This window comes from Elephantulus edwardii, unplaced genomic scaffold, assembly GCF_000299155.1.
Source record: "Elephantulus edwardii isolate Elephantulus edwardi_28Jun2011 unplaced genomic scaffold, EleEdw1.0 scaffold00041, whole genome shotgun sequence".
NCBI classification, from domain to species: domain Eukaryota; kingdom Metazoa; phylum Chordata; class Mammalia; order Macroscelidea; family Macroscelididae; genus Elephantulus; species Elephantulus edwardii.
This window is the reverse complement of record NW_006399791.1, coordinates 19,009,863-19,032,812: the sequence shown is the minus strand read 5'-3', so window position 1 is coordinate 19,032,812 and position 22,950 is coordinate 19,009,863. Positions and strand designations below refer to the sequence as shown.

The window sequence follows — 22,950 nt, the reverse complement described above, 5'->3', positions numbered from 1 at the left end:
AAGTTCAAAGCACTGTCAAGGTTAAGAATAGGAAACCTGTTATTAATGGGGAAGTCATCACTATTTTCCAGGAGTGAAATCCTACCAACATCAAGTGGGGTAATGCTGGGGCTATGTAACCACCGGTATTTTCACAGCCTTGAAGGAGGCTGGAGTTCTCTTGGAGGGTAGTGCCAAACCGGTAATAACTCTGCTCCTTCTGCCGATGGCCCCATGTTTGTGATGGATGTGAACCATGGGACGTATGACAGCTCTCTTAAGATTACCAGCAATGCCTCCTGTACCACCAACTCTTTGGACCATGCCCAGGTCATTCAGGACAACTAATGGCCACAGTCCACACCATAACTGTCACTCAGAAAACTGTGGGTGGCCCTTCCAGAAAGCAGTGGCATGATGACTGTGAATGTGCCCAGCACATTCCTGCATCTGCTGGCACAGCCAAGGGCTGAGCTGAATGGGAAGCTTACTGGCATGACTTTCTAAGTCCCTCTGTCCCCTCTCCCAATGTGTTAGTTATGGATCTGAAAACAAGATCTGCTGTCTGGAGAAAGCTGTTAAGTATGATGACATCAGGAAAGTAGTTAAGCAGGCATCAGAAGGCCCCTACAGGGCATCCTGGGATACAATAAATATCAATAAAGTCTCCTGGGACTTTAATAGTGGCATTTACTCTTCCACTTTTGATGAGCTGGTATTGAATTTGGCTGCAGCAACAGGGTGGTGGACCTGATGGGTCTCATGGCCTCTAAAGAATATGATCCCTCTGGAACACCAGTCCCAGCAATAGCACTAGAAGAGAGAGACCATCAGCTGCTGGGGAGTCTTGTCCCAATTTGATCCCCTACCACATACCTTGAGAATCTCACATCCTTGACAGTTTCCTCCCAGTTCCCCTGAGAAAGGAAAGGGGCTTCAAGAACCCATCTTATAATGTATTATCAATAGAGTATGCTCTACTCAGGGGGGAAAACCTACTAGAGAGAAGATAATTATAAAAAAATAATTCAAGACAATTTCTCAGAACTCTAAGGCATGATCCTGAGGACAGAGCTAGATGACACTACCAATGACCTTTCTAAAAGTGTTCACAATAGAAGGTCCTGGACAGAATGGGCAAAAATAAAGGAAAAGAACACAAAAACATAAATGCAACCATGTTTACAAACCTGACAGAAAGACTGGCCCAACACCTAGGCTATGGCCTTGAGTCGTTCGTCCTTTGAATATGGAATGTAAGTCAACTTTGTGGCTCAATTGTCAAACAACAGGTAGGTCTACACCACGGTCAATGTTATCAGGAAGTTATTCACTCCTTGGAACAATCAACCACACAAGATCAAAAACAGGCAGCATCTGCCGAGGGATAAAACTCAGAAGGCAGGAAGTGGTAGGACAGAAGGACTGACAGAAATTAGAACCACAGAGAACGAGATGAGGGAAAATACAAGTAGGTATCCATGACAGGAAAAGTGGCAGGATGGGAAAATCCATTCACTCTGTAAACATTCAAATCGCAATAAAAACTGAATGAACGAATGAACAGCAATGCAGAGCTGTCAACCACTAGGTACCCATCTAGCACAGTGAACTGAGACACAGGACCATTAAATTTCAGAATAGTGAAGACAATAACTTCCATGCACATAGCTATACATTTTACAATCTGTGTACTCTTCAGTGTTACAATGCAAGACAAAATAAAAAGATAAACTGTAAGATATTTGTAATGATGATATCTGTAAGATTAGTATCAAGAACATATGAATAATTCGTATTTAAAAAGGTAAGAATAGACAAGTTGCTCAAAATAAGCAAAAAGTATGGAGCAGCAATTCACTGGAAACATGCATATCTAATAAACATGAAAAAATACATGTTCAATTACACTTACTCAAAACAGATGCCATCAAGTCAGACTGACTCACAGTTGACCATCAAGGGGATTTCCAGACCTGTAAATCACATAGGAGATTTCTCCTCTGGAGCCACTGGTAGATAATAAGAGGGGTGCTCCGTTTGGGGGAGCAGCATGACATCCGAAGGACATCAGAGCTTCCTTCAGCAACACTACCAGTTAGTATTCAATATACCTCAGATCAGCAGATACTCCTACAAAATTACTGTTAATCAAGATGCACTAGTAATAATTGATCACTGGAATGCAAAAGTGGGAAACATAGGAGGACTGGAAAATACTGCCTTGCTGAAAGAAATGAGGCAGGAGATCAACTGATGGAATTTTATATTATCAATGATATATGATTTATTCATTATAAATACCTTTTTAAGAAAAAAAAGGCAATTATACATAAAGACCTCACCTGAAGGACTACATAGTAATCAGAATGACTAGGTAGCTGTGGAAAGAGTTGATGAGGAAGCTCAGTATCTATTAGTAGTCAAAACCAAGCCAGGGGCTGACTGTGGAGCAAATCATCAATTATTTATGTACAAGTTTAAATTTAAGTTAAAGAAAATGAAAGCAAGTCCACAAAACCAACATAGGATCTCAAGTCTATGCCACTTGAAATTTAAAACCATCTCAAAGGCAGATCCGAACACTAATAATGACTGAAGACCAGGTGAATATGAGGTCCATGAAGAAAGCAAAGTCACTACAAATACAGAAAAGACCAAAACTGATGATACTTTGAAAAAAAAAAAAAACAAGAAGAAACTCTGAGAAAGGCCAAATAAAGGGAAGAAATGCTGCAGACAAAGAGATGAACAGAGTTGAAAGGGTAGCTCATGAAAAAAGAGGAAGGAGTTATAACAAAATGTAAAAGGAGTTGGGAGTTAGAAAATCAAAAGAGAGATAAACAACCAACATTTCTCCAGCTGAAAGAAGAGAAAAACAAATTCAAGCCTCATGTTGTAATATTGAAGAATTCTATGAAAAATTCATAAATGATATAGGATACTTCCACATCTCACACTATATAAAAAAACTAACTCTGAGAAGTGCCCTGAAGCGCCCCACGCATGGCCTGAGTGTACTCTTCTGGCCATTCTGAAAATGATCTTCAGCAGGATCTCGCTTGCAGAGGAAGACAAAAGATGGCCAACCTGAGTGTCTTGTGGAGCTCACCACGTAACGGCCTGCCTTCAGACAACCTTGCTTTGAGTCCTTATTCTACTGCCTTTGTTACTTTTTCAACTTTGAGCAGGTCTGTTCATCACTCTGGAAGCCCCTTCTTTCTCCCTTTGTGGAAGCGGAAAGTAATAATACCTACTTTGAGTTACAATTAGACCACTTGGCGAAGAGTAAGGGGGCAATGATGGTGGAGCTAGGGCCAGAAGTGCTGTCCCGGCCACGGTCCCCAGTAGGGCACAAGGTCAGGAATTCAGAAGCACTTTGGGGGTGGGAAGGACTGGGGAAAGCTACCTTGGCAGGGGAGAGCTGCCTGGTGTGTATGAGGTACCTTATCTAGGCTACTTTCCTCCATCTCCTCCTCCAGTTCACCTGTAAGTACGTCCAATTAAAAAAACTAAACAAAACAAAAAGACTAAATCTAAATCTAAGTGGATCAAGGGTCTGGTGGTAAAATAAAAACAGGTAACAGTCATTATAGAAAAAGTGGAATACATTTTGGAGTTTAATCTACAACCTAAATGGGATATCAACATAGCCAAAAATGCACAAGGTGAAGAAAAAAATAGATGAAAAAGCTAACCCAATTACAGAATGAGCAGAAGATATGGAAAGATTCTTCAACAAAGAGGGTAGTAAGATGGCCCAAAGGCAATCCACAAATGCTGGTAAGGTTGCGGAGAAAGTGAAACCCTTATTCGCTATTGGTGGGCGTGTAAAATGGTGCACTATGGAAGGCAGTCTGGTGCCTTCTCAAAAAGTTAGAAATAGAAATACCATTTGACCCAGCAATTTCACTACTGGAAATATCCCTAAAGAATCCAGAACTGCCACCCAAGCAGATATATGCACATTCATGTTTGTTGCTGCTTTGTTCAAAATAGCAAAGAGTTGGAAACAACCCAAGTGACCAACAACAAACGAATGGGTAGAGAAGTTGTGATATATCCACATAATGGAATACTATGCAACATTGACAAATAAGGAACTAATGAAATATTATACAAAATGGGTGACCCTGGAGGACATTATGCTGAGTGAAATATCTCAGTCACAAAAGGACAAATACTGCACGATGTCTCTGTTTTAAAATGGGATTGACATCGGGTTTGGGGAAAAACTAAGAAAAGAGAGGACAAATAATGTACATTGTATTCAAACAGATGAGGAAGAGAACCATTTAAAAGGGATATATGATTAGGTATTATTTGCATGACAAGAGTCCAGAATAAGAGCTGCACAGTGGACTGGAGGGGGGGAGATTATATAACAATGAAAGAATTTATTTTTTCAAAGAGAAAATAAAACTGGGGGGAGGAAAATGTGCAACAATGAATGAATGGAAATCTAAGTCCTCTATACTCTGTCATTAAAACCTCAATTAAAAAAAGAAAAAAGATGGCCCAAAACCACATTAAGAAATGCTCAAAATCACTAGTTACGAAACAAATGCAAATCAAAATAATGAGATATCATCTCATCCCATCAACAATAGCAAAATTCAACAGGAGAGCAAACCATAAATGTTGGCAAGTATGTGCACAGATTGGAACTCTCACACACTGTGCTGAGAATGTAAAATTGCACAACCACTATGGACGACAGTCTGGTGTTTTCTTAAAACACTGCAATAGACATAACACTTGAGACACAAATAGATATGCTTCCTACAGCATTACTCACTGTAGCAAAGAGATGGAAACAACTCAAGTGCCCATCAATGAAAGAATGGGTAGAGATGTTATGGTCCATTCATACAATGGAGTACTATAAAGCCCTGAAAAACAATGAAGAACTTGTGAAACATCACACAACATGAATGAGTCTAAAGGACATAATGTTGATTGAATTAAGTCAACAAAAGGCAAGCACTACTGTGTAAGACCACTACTATTATTTAAAAAAAAAAATAGAAATGTTTCTATTTTGAGATAATCAATCCAGTTTGGCTACAGAAGAGTAAAAAATTAGTGGATAGATAATGAACATTTCATCAGCATAGGTAAAAAGCAAAGACTGTGGAATGAATGGATTATCCAACATCCATACTGTATTTAAAATAGAGTTAAAACTACATGATGATTAGCAAAAAGAGAAAAGGAAGCAAAGTTAAGAAACTGTTTACAAGCAAAGAAAATCAGTCTTGGAGGATTAACAAGGATGAAAGAGAGGGAGAGGGAAACAAAAATTGAGAAATAGGTGGGGTGATGGGAAAGGAAATGTACAATGGGGGTTTGATGAGACATTGTGTGCAATTAATTACATTAACCAACTATAATTAATTACATGAAACAAAATACACAAGATATTTAAGTAAAACAAATTAAAAATTAATTTTAACAAAACGAAAACCCACTAAATATTCAGATTGTGATGGATGAGTGGAGAAAGAGAAAAGACATTTACATTGGGAAAATCCGCTGTCAAGGACCTCTCCCAAGTGCTAAAGAGCAAAGATGTCAATATAAAAACTAAAGTGCGTCTGATCCAAGCTATGGCATTTTTAATTGTTTCCAATGGATCTGAAAGTTGGCCAGTAAATAAGGATGAGAGAGGAATCATCTAGGACTTTGAATTGTGATGTTGAAGAAGCATACTAAATATCCTATGGACTGACAAAAGAACAAATAAGTCTTAAAGAAATGGCAACAACAGGGACCAGTCCTTAGAAAAAGACATCATGCAAAAGATGGAATCTCAGAAAAGAAAGGAAGAACTTCAACAAGAAAGATCAACACAGTGACTTAAAAATAGAGTTTAGCATGTTGGAGATGTTGAGGATGCTGCAGAATGCGGCACAGTTCAGACCTGCTGTTCATAGGATTGATATGAATTGTAGCTGACTTGACAGCACATAACAACAACATCTTGGCAAAAATTAAGAAGATAGACATTATCCTGGAGAGGGTTAAACCAAGCTGCTCCTTGGAGGCAAGGATTCTGAAGCTTCATCTGACATACTTTGGACAATGTTGCAAGGAGGGACCAGTCCTTGGAGAAGGACATCATGCTTGGGAGGTTGGAGGGACAGTGCAGGAGAGGAAGACCCTCTATGAAGTGGATTGAGTCAGTGACTGGGGTAATCGGGGTAAGTGTGTCGGCAACAGTGAGATTGGCATAGAAGAGAGCATGTTTTAGGGCTGTTGTACACGGGGTCGTTATGAGTTGTAGGTGACTCAACAGCATATAACAACAACAGAAATCATCAAGTGTTTTTCAGACAAGGAAGCAACTGGAACTCACATTCTTTTTAGTTATTATTGTTGTTGTTGATTGCCTTCTAGTTGAGCACAACTCATAGCGACCTTATGAACAAAAGACCTGAAGCCTCGCTACAACCATTGACATTACCAAAGTTCATAGAGTTCCCGGAAGTATGTTGTTTAGGAGATGGTGTTATCAAGCTTATTGAAGAAGTTTTTGGATGCACATACAAATTCCATTCATTTCTTTTATCCTGTCCTGGTTGTGCACTTTGGAATACATGTTAAGTCTACTGATGTCACTGACTAGGGTTTATATATTTGCTCCTATTTTTTATTGATAATCTTTACAAATTTTTTATTTTACCTTTAGGTCCCTGACTCACCTTGAGTAGGTTATTGTATATGGTGTGAGATGTGGATCTTGTTTCAGTTTTCTGCAGAGAGATGTAACGTTTTACCAGCAACATTTGTAAAAGAAGCAGTTGTTTCCCCACTTAACGAATTTTATCTCATTGCAAAATCAGTGGACTGTAGTTAAATGGGTTCATTTCTGGCTTCTCAATTATATTACATTGATCTATGTGTCTATCACTGTACTAGTACCACATTGGTTTATTACTATGGATGTGTTGTAGGTTTTGAGATCAGAGAGTAAGATGCATTCTAATTTATTTTTCTTTTTCCGAAATAAGCTTTGCTTATTTAGAATCTCATTCCTTTCTAATAAAGTTGGTAATTGCCTTTTCTATCTCCTTGAAGAATGGCATTACTATCTGTATTGGGATTGCACGGAACCTGTAAATTGAATTAGTTACAGTAGTGAGTCTTCCTATCCATCTCACATTATTTGGACACATGGCCAGGGGGACTGGTCCTTGGAGAAGGACATAATGCTTGGACAGGTGGAAGAACACCGCAGGAGAGGAAAACCCCAGATGAGATGGACTGACACAGTAACTGGGGCAATGGGGATAGGTGTGTCAAAGTCAGCGAGACTGGCTCAGGACAGGGCAGCTTCAGAATTATTGTACATGGGGTCACTATGAGTCACGGGACCTCAACAGCACGTAATAACAACATCCATGAACATGGTATATTCTTCGATTTGTCTAGGTCTCTGTTTCTTGTACTCATGTTTTATAATTTTCTTGAAATTGGTTTTTAACATCTCTAGTTAAATCTGTTCTTAAGTTTTTCATCTTGTGATTGACTACTGTAGTTGGCATTTTTAAATTTCTTTTTCAGTGGCTTCTTTATTAATGCAGAGAAATTTGACTGATCTTGTGTGTTGATCTTGTATGGTCATTCTGCTGAAATGGTCTAGTAAGTCTAATAGTGAGCCACTGACTTTTCACTGAGCCTTTAAGGTTTTCTATGTACACTATCATATCATCTACATATAGTTTTACTTCCTCTTTGTCACTACAAATGCCTCATATTTCCTTCTCTTGTCTTACTGCCCTAGTTAGGACTTCCAATACAATAATGTATAGGAGTGGTGATGGTAGGCATCCTGCCTGGTCCCTGTTTTCAAAGAGAGTTCCTTTAATGTCTTTCCACTGAGGATGATGTTGGCTATTGGTTCAGAGCATGTGCTCTCAATTATTTTGCGGACACTCTCCTCTATTCCTATAAAATGCTTAGTATTTTAATCAGAAAAGGATGTTGGATCTTGTCCAAAGCTTTTTACGCATCAACTTAGGTGACCATGTGATTCTTTTGTTTCACTGTTGTGATGAATTCCATAGACTGTTTTTCTCAAGTCAAACCATCCTTGCATGCCTGTTATGAATCCCACTTGATCAAAATAAATTCTTCTTTTGATGTACTACTAGATTCTATTTGCTATAATCTTTGTTAAGGATTTTTGCATCTATGTTCATGAGGGATACCGGTCTCTAGTTTCCTTTTTTGGTTATGTCTCTACCTGATTCTAGCATCAGGCTGTGCTTGCTTCATAGAATTAGTGAATCCTTTTTTTTTATATATTGAAATAATTTAAACAGGATCAATGACAGTTCTTCTCTGAACATTTGACAGAATTCTCCTGTGAAGTCATCTGGGCTAGGATTATTTTTGTTGTTGTTGCTGGGAGATTTTTTATGACCTGCTCTATTTCTTCTCTTGTGATGGGTCTGTTCAAGGGTTCTACGTCTGTGTGTGTCACTGGGTAGGGTGTGAGTTTCTAAAAATCTGTTCATTTCCTCTAGGTTTTCAAAGCTGTCATAGTTTTCCATAATTTTCCATTATTAACTTTTTAAGTTTGGTTGATTCTGGTTATATCACCCATGTTATTTCTTATTTGAGTTATCTGGATCTTTTCTTTCACTTCCTTTGTTAGACTTGCCAATGGTTTGTCAATTTTATTTACTCTTCTGAAAAACCAACTCCCAGTCTTGTTGATAGCTCCAACTGTTTTTCTGTTTTCTATTCTATGTATTTCTGCATTTATCTTTATAATAGCCTCTCCTAACAACATGCCCAAAGCACATGAGACAAAATTTTACTATCCTCACTTCCAAGGAGCACTCTGGTTACCCTTTTCTCAAGACATAGCTATTTGGGTTTTGAACAGTCGACGGGACACTCAGCATTCTTCAACACCACAACTCAAAACATATCAATTCTCCTCCTGTCATCCTTATTCACTGTCCAGTTCTCAGATATCTAGTAGGTGACTAGAAAGACTAATTTTCTTCCTTTTGGATGTTTTTCCCTAACTGTAATCCCCACCCCCGTGTATCCTTTCCATTCAGATGTAAGTTTGCTGGGACAGTCATCCATAAGCAGGAGAAAGATGAAGTCCTGATTTCTCTGCGGTGGATGCCCTAATTAAAGCAGGATTTTTTTTCTTTTTTTCCTCTTTTCTTTTTGTGGAATCTGAACCCTGCCTGAGGCCAGGTTTCCAGCATTGATTACTAGACCCTTACTTGTGCTTTCACTATTCTTCGTTCCTGAACTTGATCTCAAGTTTTTCCCAAACAGCACAGTGGTGTACTTGTCTGACTAGTTCATCATCCCACCAAAAGTCACTATAGTACATATTCTTAATGATATGCCACAATCTCTTCTGAATTACTGAGTCACGTTTCAAACAGTCACAATTCACAACTTGGATAAAACTCCATGCTGAAAGAAGAAAAGCTTCAGGATATACACAGGGAACCATTTATACCATTTTAAAACATGGAGAGCTTTACAAATACATAGGAGGCTCTATACCATAACGATTAAGAACCCAAGCTGTCATGCCAAATCTCCTGTATCAAATGTTTGTTCTAGGTCTTAGCACTGTGACATAGGATGTTGTTGTTGTTACGTGCCATCGAGTCGCTTGCGACTCATAGCGACCCTATGTACAACAGCCCTAAACTCAGCTCTGTCCTGTGCCAATCGCACTGTCTCTGACACTCCCATCCCAATTATCCCAGTCACTGAATCAATCCACCCCACAGAGGGCCTTCCTCTCCTGTGCTGTCCCTCTACCCTCCCAAGCATGATGTCCCTCTCTAAGGACCGGTCTCTCCTCACAACATGTCCAAAGTATGTTAGACGGAGCCTCAGCATCCTTGCCTCCAAGGAGCCACCCGGTTTAACCCTTTCCAGGACAAACCTGTTTGTTTTCCTAGCAGTCCATGGTATTCTCAATACTCTTCTCCAGCACCACAGCTCAAAGGCATCAATTCCCCTTCTATCCTCCTTGGTCATTGTCCAACTCTCTGATGCATAACAAGTGATTGTGAAGACCATGGCCTGTATCAGACACACCTTAGTCTCCAGAGAGACACCATTGCTCTTCAGTACTTTGGAGAGGTCCCTAACAACAGACTTTCCCATGGAAATGCACCTTTTAATTTCCTGGCTGCTGGTGCCAAGACTGTTGACTATGGAGCCAAGCAAACTAAAGCTGTGTATAATCTCAATCTCTTCACCATCCATCCTGATGCTTTGTCTTCTTGACATTGAGCCTCAATCCATGTTGGAGGCTGCAGTCCTTGACACTCTGCAGCAGGCGCTTCAGGTCCTCTTCAGTTTCAGCAAGCAGGGTTGTCATCTGCATAATGCAGATTGTTGATAAATCGTCCACCAATCTTGACCCCACATTTCTCCTCAGAGAGCCCAGCCTCCCAGATAATCTGTTCTGCATATAGGTTGAAAAGGTATGGAGACAGGATGCAGGAATAGATGGTATACCAATTGACATATTTCAGTTAACAGATGCTGCCCTGGACGTGCTCACCAAGTTGTGCCAAGAAATCTGGAGAACAACCACTTGGCCAACTGACTGGAAGAGATCGATATTTGTTCCTATCCCAAAGAAAGGTGACCCAACAGAATGTGGAAACTACAGAACAATCTCACTGATTTCACATGCAAGCAAGATTTTACTGAAGATTATCCAAAAACAACTGGAACAGCAAATCAACAGAGAACTACCAGAAGTCCAGGCTAGGTTTACAAGGGGTCATGGTACTAGAGATATTGTAGCTGATATTAGATGGATCTTGGCTGAAAGCAGGGAATACCAGAGGAATGTCTATCTGTGTTTCATTGACTATGCAAAGGCATTTGACTGTGTAGATCATAACAAACTATGGCTGACTCTGAGAAGAATGGGAATCCCAGAACACTTGATCGTTCTAATGCAAAACTTATACTTGGACCAGGAGGCAGTCGTCAGAACAGAGCAAGGGAACACTGCATGGTTCAAAATTGGGAAGGGCGTACGCCAGGGATGCATCCTATCTCCATACCTTTTCAACCTGTATGACATAGGATAAGTTTCTTAATTTCCCTGTCTTATCTGTAATATGTAAAATGGATATCTCAAAATATCTATACAAGGCAAATAGTGCTGGCTAGTTACATGAGAGCCATTGTTGTAACTTTTCAGATTTAAGTAAGAAAACTATAAAATTATGCATGAAAATGAGGATCAAATATATAATGGTGGTTATTTCTAGGATGGTAAGAAAAAAAATTTGATTTTTTTTTTAGTCTTAAAAAATTTTCAGATTTATCAAAGCTTCATGGTATCTATATCAATTTCAATTACATTCTTAAATTGTACTTTTTAAGGTTTTGTAATATAAAAATAAAATTAAATGAGCTTATAAGTAACAACAACAAAACAGAATGGCCTCAGGTCTTTTATTCATAGGGTCACTATGAGTTGTGCTTAACTTGACAGCAATCAAGAACATATGTAACAACATTATTTTAAAAGGTCTGATGCTATACAAGCATTAGTTATTATTTTCTACCATAAGTACTAGGGTAAGGAAGAACCAGAAAACGGACTGGCTAGCTGGCCCCACAACCTTGGTGCATGCTTTGTTCCTGGCTTGGCATGTTCTGTCCCACTTTCTCTCGTTATTTCTAACTCTACCTCTTTAAACCCAACACAGACATCATTTCCTTTGCCACGTCTTCTCTTACAGTGCCTGACTGGATTGAATCCTTTCATAGTACTGGATCTTTCTCTTCACAAGCTGCACAGTACTGCAAACATGATTTGTGGCTTAATTTTCTCTTCTACTCCAGTGTAAAAATAAAAATAGTACCTCCTCATTGTGATAACCAGGGAACAGACAGTACACAAATAAAAGTATTCAGTAAAGGTTGGCTAAATGAATGCTTCTTGCCTGGAGAAATTACCCCAGGAATCCTGCAGCCTTTCAGACTAGGAAATAAGACATGAAATCTATTTCTTATACCTCTTTCTCGCTCGATATTGAGTAAGAAAATCCCTTCCTGCCAGTTGCTGCAGAATGCAAGGTCTATAAATATTATAAGCCATGTGTTTCCAAAGTAGCATCCTAATTCCCCGATCAGGTGGAGTGGTGTGGCAAGCATTATGGCAGCAAATGGAGATCCTTCAATGTCAGGACTTACTATGCTGAATGTCTCCTGATCCAGATCATCATCCTCATCCTCTCCAATGGGGACAGGTTCACTTCCTGCTGTAATATGGACCGGACCCTGAGATCGCTTTGATTTACCTGAAGATTTGGCATCACCACCTTTAGGCTTAAAAAATAAAACACAAGAGTTATAAGTAGCGATTGTCATTTGTGCAATCTGGCCATGTAATGTGGACTTCCTAAGCGTCATGTCACTACAGTGGGTACATGTAACAGTCTCAATTACTAAAAAGAATTTTATAAAGTCCACTAAGACATCATGAAAGCAAACCTGTATGATTAATAATTGACTCATACTTCATTCCCATTTCTGTCTCTCAACATAGCCACTGCAATTTCAACTTCATCAATGCTGTAAATTGCATACAAGATTTTAAGACTACAAAGTGGTATAATGGTTATACAGCATAATGTAGAAGCCTTCAGTAGTAGCTGAACCTTTGATCTAAGATTCTGTATTTATTAAATTATTGTGCATGACCAGAATTCAGGTACATAAACAGAAATAAATTTTCACAAGAAATTGAATGAAAAGCTATAGAAGGATATACATATGAGGATTACATATGTGAACATTTTCAAAATGTGTAAAACAATACTGTGCTGTGTTTATGGTGTATGAGAGGATCTCAAGCCAACTGCAGAGGTGGCTTTCTACAGAGGGTAATCCAGGCAGGAAGGATAACAGACGAGAACTCTCAGGACCAGCAGTGTGCTCGTAAAACACAAACTACACCAGCCAAACAGAAAAAGTCACTTGACAGAAATATAAAAGTATGTCAATAACAGCTATAATATCTGAAATAGTGGATGAAAGAACTTTTAAAATGTTTCTTTGTTTTTTAAAACACTTCTTTTATATCTATCCAAGTACAGTTTATAACATCAAAACCTTGAAAGTCATTTCAATATACTCATTGCTGTCAAGTCAGAGCCGCCTCACAGCGGACTCTCAGTACATTTTCAGAGGCTGTTAACCATACGGTTGGTTTCCCATCTCTCCCACAGAGCTGATGGTAGATTCGAACCTGCAGAGAGGTGCCACCTTTTGGCTGGCAATGCAACCTCGTACCAACTACGTCACCAGAACTTCCTAATTTCAATACGAGATTTAAATTGTGTTTTACAAGCTATAACCAGTCTTGTCTGCATCTTTAAAAATGATCTTTAGTTATTTATTCACTTAGAAAATGAACATACTGCTTTTTTGGGTTACTTTTAAAATTTCTTCTTTCCTCCTCCCTACCTCTTCTCCCCTAGTCCACTTTGCTATGCACCCTCTGTTCCAGACTGCTGTCAAACATCTAATGCCTAATCATATATCCCTTTTAGACAGTTCCTCCCCTCATCTGTTCCAATGCAGTTTTCACAATCTATCCATTCTTTTCTTATTCTCTCCCCAACTTCTCAGGTCAGTCCTGTTTTAGAACAGCAGCATTATGCAGTATTTGTCTTTTCATGACTGAAATATTTCACTCAGCATAATGTCCTCCAGCACCCCCCGTGTTGTGTAATGTTTTAAGAGTTCATTGTTTGTCAATGTTATGTAACATTCCACTGTGTGAATGTAAATGTACTAGTTTTCTATCCATTCATTTATTGATGGCCAATTGGGTTGCTCTCATCTCTTTGCTATTGTGAACAACACAGCAATAAACACTGGTGTGCATACATCTGTTTTAGTTGCAGCTCTGGTTTGTTTAGGGTATATTCCCAGTAGTAGAACTGCTGGCCAAATAGTATTTCTTTTTCCAACTTTTTGAGAACACACCAGGCTGCCTCCCAAAGTGGTTGTACCATTTTACATCCTACCAGCAATCAGTAAGATTTCCAATCTCTCCACAACCTCACCAGCATTTGTCATTTGCTGCCCTGCTGAACTTTCCTACTGTTACAGGGATGATATGGTATCTCACAGTTATTTGAATATATTGCTTTTTAATGTCCTATTTATTAGAGAAGAAAATCATATCAAATCTGATTCTTATTTTAAATATGTACATATCTGCATAAAATAAAAGTTCCAAGGATACTTATAAAGGAATTTACTGCAGTTATCAAATTCAACCTCCTATCACTGACTCAATTTCGACTCAGAGCAAGCCGATAGGCAAGGGCTTTCCAAGGCTCTGAATCTGCAGAAACAGACTACAGAATCTTCCTCTCATATGGAAGCCGGTAGGTTCAAACTGCTGACTTCTTCGTTAGCAGGTGAATGCTGTAATTACAGCACCACCAGAACTCCTCGAGTAATCACTAGGAAATCGAATTATGGCCAGGTGTTTATGTACTTTAACAATTATCAAGGATTACTTGCAAAATATTTTCTTTATAAATCAGCAATATGCACGGAATTATTGTACTTGAATTTTGTAGTTTGTGATGAACTTTCTAAAACTCCCAATGAGAGGCTTTTATTATTATATTCTTTTAAAGGCTTTGTATCCATTTCTACTCTAAAAGCTTTAATTCTGTTTTGAATCCTAAGAGCTTCAAATACTCAAATTCCATGGATTGTATTGCAATCCCAAAGGCAAATCTACAATCTGCTCCACAAGAAAACAGGCAATCTCCTCTCCTGCAAATAAGTGCCTCTGAAAACCTGTTGGAGGCTCAGTTATGGATCCGTTCCAACTCGATGGCACACAACCACCACCACCATGAATCTGAGAATATTTATGTACTTTAAACGCAGGTGCCTCTCACCTGCACTACCTCCTGCCCAAACTGCCCGCCCCTCCGTAAACACTACTGCAAGTCTAGTACAGGTGTCGAAGGAGCACCTGACACTTGCATGCTCCTCTCTCTCTGCACAGAATTAGGATGTATCCCTCCTAGATAAATCTATATAAGGTTCCAGTCTAGATCGAAATCCTACGATTTTCAGAAGCTGCGGAGATCTTAATAAACAGAGTGACATAGAATACCTTCTCCTTCTTATCTTTTGCCTTCTTCCTTTCCTTGTCCCCGTCTTTGTCTTTCCTAGAACTCACTTGTTTCTCTTTGTTCTCCTTGTTCTCTTTTTTCTTCTGTTTCTTCTTCATTGGACTTTTCTCTAAACCATCATCCTAGAAAACAAATAGGTCCCCACAACTATGAGCTTTTGTGGCAAAGTTGAGATTTACTTTTTTAATTTCAGAAAATGACAAACTGCCTCAGACGGGTCATCATTGAATCTGCAGTAACAGCTAACACTGTAAAATCAGACGTTCTTTATAAATATCCACTCATTTCTCCTAGCAACCCCACAACATAGGCATTATCATTCACAGTTCACAGATGGAAGAAACTGAGCGCCAAAGAGCTTAGAAAGACCTGTCCAAAATCAGCTAACAATTAGTAAGGCTGCTAGGATTTCAGTGCATGTCTATGCCTCAAATCCAAGCTATTTCCTAGTTTCAACATACAATTAAATCCTAAGAATAATGAAAGAAAATCCCATAAAACTATCACTCACCTAAAACAAACAATACACTGAATGATAATAAGTTACTTTTTACTGGCTTAGATCAAAGGTTGCAAACTGGGAACTCTTGTGTCAAATCCAACAATTAACTGATCTGAATAACAGATGCCCCCTTGATCTGGCCTGTGCTTTCTCCATTCCCACAGTCTCCACCACGCCTCCTTATCATTGTCAACAGAGTGGCTGAGTGTCTGCTGCCATGTCATTAAAAAAGCTTATCATTCTCTTCATTCATTTCCATCATCTATGAGTCTGCAATTGCTAACTGAAACAAACAACTGAGCTTCTCTCTAACAAACTACTCTCAACTCAAAACTCATCACATACACACATATCCTATTCTTATTTATCTACTCTCCAAATACACCACACACAGTTCTCCCATACTAGACTTCATAATAAATGTAACCTAGAACAGAACCTTTTGTTCAAGCCCAGCCCATACCTTCACTTCGCCTTCTTCTGATGGATTGTCGGAGTGTCGAGGGGATGAGAACTCCACTCCAGGCTCATCCTTCAGTCTGGGTGCTTTGTTCTCCTTCTTGACTCGAGGCTTCCGTTTCTTTAATTTTGCCTGGAACAGGAGAGATGATGATGGCAAGCTACAAATGAAGACTATCAAAAGCATGACTAAATGATATGACTTCTTGAAGCCATGTAACTCAAAAGAAGAGAATTCAGAAAGAAATCAAGAGACTATAATTAAGTGTATGTGGAAGAAGAAACCCAGCAGTCCTCAAAGAGACTATACACAACCTAAGAGAGTCATGCCGTTAAACCTATTCATTCTTTATTTTAGGAATTCATCTTAAACATTTATGTCAAAAGAAGGGAAAACATCTTATATTCATAGATAGATATAAATAACAGTATCCTATTAACTGAAAAATGGCACTGTTATATGAAAACAGACACAAAGTTAAAGAGATGCAATTATAATGATTTTTCTCCTAAAGTTTGTTTATAATAAAAGGAAACTATTACAAATTGCAAAGCTGTGAGAACATCTGAAGACATATGCACACACAGCTACAAGTGGAGACTGAAACTCAGAGCATCTCCTAACTGTGACTCTCTATCAATCTAAGCCTGAATTAAAATAATGTAAAAATCAAATGAGGTAAAGCCGAGTTAACCAGTAACCCTGTTAGTTGTTTTCCATGAGCAAGATAATATAGCTAAAATGCAGTGTCTGAATTATCCATGAATTCCAATTTATCGTATCTGTGGGATACAACACTGCAAGCAATTCAGAGCTGGAACTCAAAATTGATACACAGTCGGTTCCAATTGACCGTGATCCTCCACGGGGTGTCTGTGCCTCTATCACAAGGCGAGCAGACTCCCTTCTTTCCCTGCAGAGTCGCTGGTGGATTCAAATCACCAGAGATGCCTCTGGGTTAAAGCCAAGCTTACTCAGGACTACATACACCACAGCTGCATATAACAACAGGCAAACTCAGTGGTACTCAATACAGTAACCAGAACTGCATTCTCAAATTGTGCAAACAGTTCAAAGAAATCAGCAATAGTATATCTTCATCAGTAGCACTAGAAGAAAGGACTGTTTTGTGATAATATTGACATTACTGTGTTTGCTAGAAAGTTTCCAAGGATGCTGAGTGAAATATCTCAGTCACAAAAAGACAAATACTGTGTAATCCCACTGTTATAGAATAGTACTGACATGGGGGGTGGGGAGAATGTAAGAAATGGGGGGATAAATAATGGACACAGCTTTGAAACAGACGAGGGAAAGAACTGTGTAAAAGGAACATATGAATCAGTATTATTGGCATGACAAGAGTCCAGAATAAGAGTTGCACAGTCAAGTGGTTGAGGGGTTGGCGAACGACTGTATAACAATGAAAGAAATGAAAAACGTGAACTGGGGATGGGGGGAAGCAGGACAAGGAGGAAAATGTGCAACAATGAATGAATGAAAACCCAAGTTCTTTATAAACTTTCATTAAAATATTAAAAAAAAAAGAAAAAGAAAGTTTCCAAGGCTTTTTGGTTGGTTTGTTTTTTCCAATTAGTAAATAACTAATTGTTGTCACAGACCATTGAGTCAGAACCAACTGGATCTCTAGCAGTAATTCGCATGGGAGGACTAAGCCCATCTAAAGCAGCTGGTGGATTCATCCCACCTGCCTTCATGGCAGTGCAACTCCTTACCAGAGCTCCCTAAATGACTATAATTAGCAAATTAGTTTCAACATCAGCCAAAATGATTATCACTGAACTAAAAAAGCTGCACCTGACCACAGTATTCTACATCATGGGTCCCACCTGCTGACAAGGTCAGAGGCCCAGACCCAGACGAACACCGAGCAGGAAGCCGCACTCACCTCTTCCCCGCCTTTCACAACCCCTTTCTTCTCCAGACCCTTCCTGAGTAACTTCAGCAGGTAGTCCGCTCGGGTCTGCAGCTGCTTCCCCTGGGGCTTTTTATCACTCTCCACAGGCAGAATCTTCAACAGGAAAGAAGAGAAGCGCCCACCATCACCCCACAGCCAGGTCAGTGGGTCAGGACAGAGAGAGCACAAGTCCTGAGCACAGTCCTTTCCCTCCCCAACCACCCAAAATATAAAGCCTCAGATCCTAACTCATGTCCATGGCTCCCAGTCACTAACAATCCCTCATGAGCCATCCTTGTTTTACAAAATGGGATGGAGAAATCCAGCTCTCCCACTGGCTCCTACCTGTGCTGTTAACAGGGTAGAACAACTCAGGTAGGAGGGGCTTGTTGGCTTCCTCTGCTAGAGCATCCCAGCCGACGTGGATTTCCTCCTTCCAGGAGCAGGGAATCCCTGGAGCTAGGTTAAAGCTTCATTTTAGATTTAAAATGCTTCTTAGAGCATTGCCGGACAGCATTGAGCTACGCCAGGACATATCCTTTCCCTGCTTCCCCAGCTGGACCTCTCGGTCCAGACTGGATTTGATCTCAGTGCTCCAAGGAGGGTGCTGTCACCCTCTCACAGCTCACATGGGGTGAGCATTGCTGATGAGCCAAGCAGAGCCCTCTCTGGAGTGCAGCATGAAGCAGGTAGTGGGAGAGCCTCCTTTAGAAGATTCACTAAAAGCTGGGTCTGCCAGCTGTCCTTCCTTGCAGCTCTAGCTGTGGCCTTGACACTCGGTAGCCTGACTCACAGTGAAGAAAGTGGGAGGCTCGACTGTGTGGGAGAGATGTCCCCAAAGCTCAATTCCATTACAAAAAATACCAAGATGTAGCTCATTTTCTATGGGTAGAAAACTAAAATATGTTTGTTTCAAACAGAGTTTTAACCAAAGGGTATCATAAGGGTATAATACTATCAATATCAAGATTCTTACCGTGGTATTTGCTGTAATGAAATTTGACCTACAAAAAGTGAGTTCTAAGATTGCTCCTATAATTTCCTAAAAATTTCACCTGGCTATTGACTTCCCCTTGATCTGGACCCCTGATACAGTGCCCCTTGTTAACTAAAGATGGTAATATTGCCCCAGGAATTTATGATTGTATTAACTTTACAAAATTTATTTTGTAAAAATGCTATAGAACCAATTGTCCAGACACCTCCAGCAGCCCAGTCACTTACTTTGTCAGTTAATTTGAGCTCAGGATCCGTTTTGATCAACTCCCAGTTTCCATAGCCGTGTTCATGAATTCCCAGCAACAGGCGAGAATCGTCCTCCACACCCCACTCCACATCAAAATGTGCAGCTTTAACACGACACGTTAAACAATACCTGTGGGAATTTTAAAATCAGGAGCATGTTAGAAGAGCCTTTTTAATTTGAGAAGTGAACAAAAATTACAGTAACAGCAATGCACTCTGATATGTTAAAAAGACCAATGAAAATACCACAAAATTGTGCCTTCACATCAATTTTCTCATGGGACAACCAGACATGTACATATGACAGGCTTACTTTTTTTTTTCTTCAGGATCCACAGGGATCGATTTATGCAGCATCTCAAACTCTTCTTCATGCTGGATAATGGATTTCACATTGACCTGCACCCCAGAGATCTTGATTGTTGGGCCTCTCCTTTTCCCTGGTCCTTTCCCTAGAGTAGACCAATTTCCCATAAGATAAAATGACAGTGCGGTGATGTTCTATAGAAAACATAGATTGGCAAACCCTGGATTGAATTCTCTTCATGGATATTCCCTGTTTATTGTTGTTATTGTTATGTGCCACTGAATCATCTGCAACTCTTAGTGACCCTATGTACAATAGGTCTGAACCCTGCCCTTTCCTGAGCCAGTCTCACTGACTCTGACACACCTACCTACCTACCCCCACTGCCCCAGTCACTGTATCAATCCATCTCATCTGGGTTCTTCCTTTCCTGCGCTGTCCCTCCACCCTTCCAAGCATGATGTTCTTTCTTCTCCAAGGATCGGTCCCTCCTGGCCACATGCCCAGAGTATGTAAGACTTCAAAATCCTAGCCTCCAAGGAGAAACTTGCTTTCACCATCTCCAAGACAGTTTATTGCTAGGATAAAAATACAGTGTATAGAACAATTTTTTTCCCCCCAATTACTTGTAAAACAATGCCTCAAAAATTATTTTTAGGCTTCAAGACTTCTAAGAACTCATAAAATTTACTATTAGTATGAGCTTACTGAATGTTTGAAACTCTTTTTATTCTAAAATGAAATTCCTAATAATAAAACCCTCTTCAAACCCAATGCTGTGGAGTCATTTCTGGGTCACAGTGATTCCCCACTAGGTTTCCAAAGCTATCACTGTTCATGAGAAGAGGATGACCATCTTTCATTTCTCCCAGGAAGCAGCATGTTATGTCCAACATTAGCAGAGACTACTAGGTTTTTGTGGAGTCTTTGGAGTTTCTGTGTCCACTATCTTATAGCCATAGTTTCACCACCCCTTGGCCAACGTGGATGCCTCTTATTTTCTTCTCTTGCCTTAATGACCTAGCCAGAACTTCAATACAGTACTGAATAGGAGTGGTGACTGTGGGCATTCTTGTCTGGTTCCTGTTTGAAAAAGGAATGCCTTTATAGTCTCCCTCCACTAAGAATAATGCTGGCACTTGGTTTTCTGTATGCACTTTTCACTGTGTTGAGAAAACTCCCTACTATTCCTATTTTGCTGAGTGTGCAATCAGGAAGAGGTGTTGAATTTTTTTCAAAAACCTTTTCTGCATCATTAATAGAATCATGAGTTTCTTGTAGTTTGCTTTGTTAATCTGATGAATTAGAAGAACTATTTTTCTTATGTTGAACCATCCTTGCATTCCTGTTACAAATCTTGCTTGGTCATAATAATATTTTTTAATATACTCTTGAGTTCAATTGGCTGAAATTTTATTAAGAATTTTTGCATTTAATGTTCATGAGAGATAATGGGCTATAGTTTTCTTTTTGGTAATGTCCTTGTCTGGTTTTGGTATTAGAGTTATCCTTGCTTCCTAAAATGATTCTGGGAGTGTTCCTTCCCCCCCCTCTTTTTTTTAAAATTATTCAAGTAGAATTGGCGATAGTACCTCTCTGATGAATGTCTGGTAGTATTCAGCCAGGAAACCATCTATCTAGGTTGTGACTTTGGGGTGGGGGGTGGGTTTTTACGACCTGCTCAATCTCTTCTTTTGTGACAAGTGTTCTATCTGTGTCAATGTGGACAGGGTGTGGGTTTCTAGGTATTTGTCCATTTCCTCTTGGTTTTCAAATTTATCAGAGTATAGCTTTTCATAATATTCCATTATCTATTTCATTTCAGTGGTTTCTACTGTGATTATCACCATTTTAATTCTTATTCATTAGTTGTGTCTTCTCTCAAGTTTATTTTATTGCCTTTTTTTCTTCTTGTTGTGTACCATTGAGTCTGATGTGACTGACACAGGAGAGGATTGCCCCTCCTCCTCCAGCGGACCATCTGGTGGATTTTAATCCCTTCGGGATTGTAGAACAGCTTCTTGCCACTAGGCCACCAGAGCTCCCTTAAGTGCATCTATTTTATTAACCTTTTTGAAGAAACAACTCCAGTTTTGCTGATAATTTCAATTATTTTTCTGTTTTCTGTCCCAAAGATTTCAGCCCTTATCCTTGTAATTTCCTTTCTTCTGGAAGTTGTGGGCTTTGCTTGGCTTGGTGTTGATTCCTATTTCCTGGAGGTGTTAAGTAGTTTATATATTGCATCTTTCTCCCTTTTTTTAGGTGTTTACTTATTGCTATGACCTAATCTCTGAGGACTGCTTTAGTTGTAATCCTAGAGGGTTTGATATGTTGTATTTTAATCCATTTCAAGGAACTTTTCATTTGTTACTTCTTCTATAAGCCAGTAGTGCTCAAGCAAAGTGTTATTTAGCTTCCACCTGGGTGTGTTCCTTTTTTCTTTTAACGTCTTGTTATTCCCAGCTGTAAGGCACTGTGGTCTGAGAGGACACTTCCTATTTCAGTGTTTTTAATTTGTTGAGGCTTGCTTTGTGTCCTACTATGTGGTCAATTCTGAAGAAAGTATTGTGTATACTTGAGAAGAAAGTAAATTTTTTCCTGGGTGAAGTACCCTGCATACATCTAGGAGGGTATTCTAGATCACAGGTCCCACTAATAATCTTAGATCTAAACAAACTGAAAACCCAAATTGTCACTGAAAATAGCTCTGGTGGACTAGTGGTGAGGAGGTAGGCTACCAACTCAAAGATAGGAGGTTCAAGTCCATATAATAGTTGAGAATGTCTGTAATAGTTAAAAACTATGTAAGTATTTTGTGGCTGTGTGCTGTCAAGTTAGAATTAACCCACAGCTAACCCTCCAGCAGGTTTTCAGAGCTAGTAAATCACATGGGAGGAGACTGTCCAGCATTCCCCCATAGAGCAGCTGGTGGATTTGAACCATGTTCCTTTAAGATCACAGCACAGCTTCTTACCATTAGGCCATCAGAGCTCCCTGTATAGCCTTATAACAGTTTAGAATGTCTATAACCGTTTAGCATAACTAGTAAAGAATGTCTCCCTTAGACATTATGGTGCAAAAATAAAACCCAAACAATTTAACATATTGACTAAAGATATTCTTTAATTCTTTAAATTCAATACTATTCTTCTAAGGAAAATTCTAGAGGATATGCCAATTAGTTAACAACAATTAGCACTGTACGCCACATAATGTGCTAAGTACTATACAGGCATAATAATAACTGGTGTTAAAACAACTATGAGATATCATCTCACCCCAGTCAAAATAGCAAAATTTAACAGAACAGCAAGCAACAAATGCTGGCGAGGTTGTGGAGAAACTGGA

General features: G+C 39.4%; 1 protein-coding gene across 1 annotated transcript in view; it reads right to left on the bottom strand.

Moving 5' to 3' along the window:
* Positions 1–22,950, bottom strand: part of CHD2 (chromodomain helicase DNA binding protein 2) — a 143,156-nt gene that overhangs the window by 16,916 nt on the left and 103,290 nt on the right. The window contains exons 29-34 of the mRNA XM_006885193.1: positions 19,609–19,747; positions 19,275–19,425; positions 18,042–18,164; positions 16,136–16,264; positions 15,152–15,292; positions 12,196–12,330 (exon numbers count right to left, since the gene is read on the bottom strand). Coding sequence (XP_006885255.1) covers positions 12,196–12,330; positions 15,152–15,292; positions 16,136–16,264; positions 18,042–18,164; positions 19,275–19,425; positions 19,609–19,747 — 818 coding nt within the window. The remainder of the gene's footprint in view (positions 1–12,195; positions 12,331–15,151; positions 15,293–16,135; positions 16,265–18,041; positions 18,165–19,274; positions 19,426–19,608; positions 19,748–22,950) is intronic.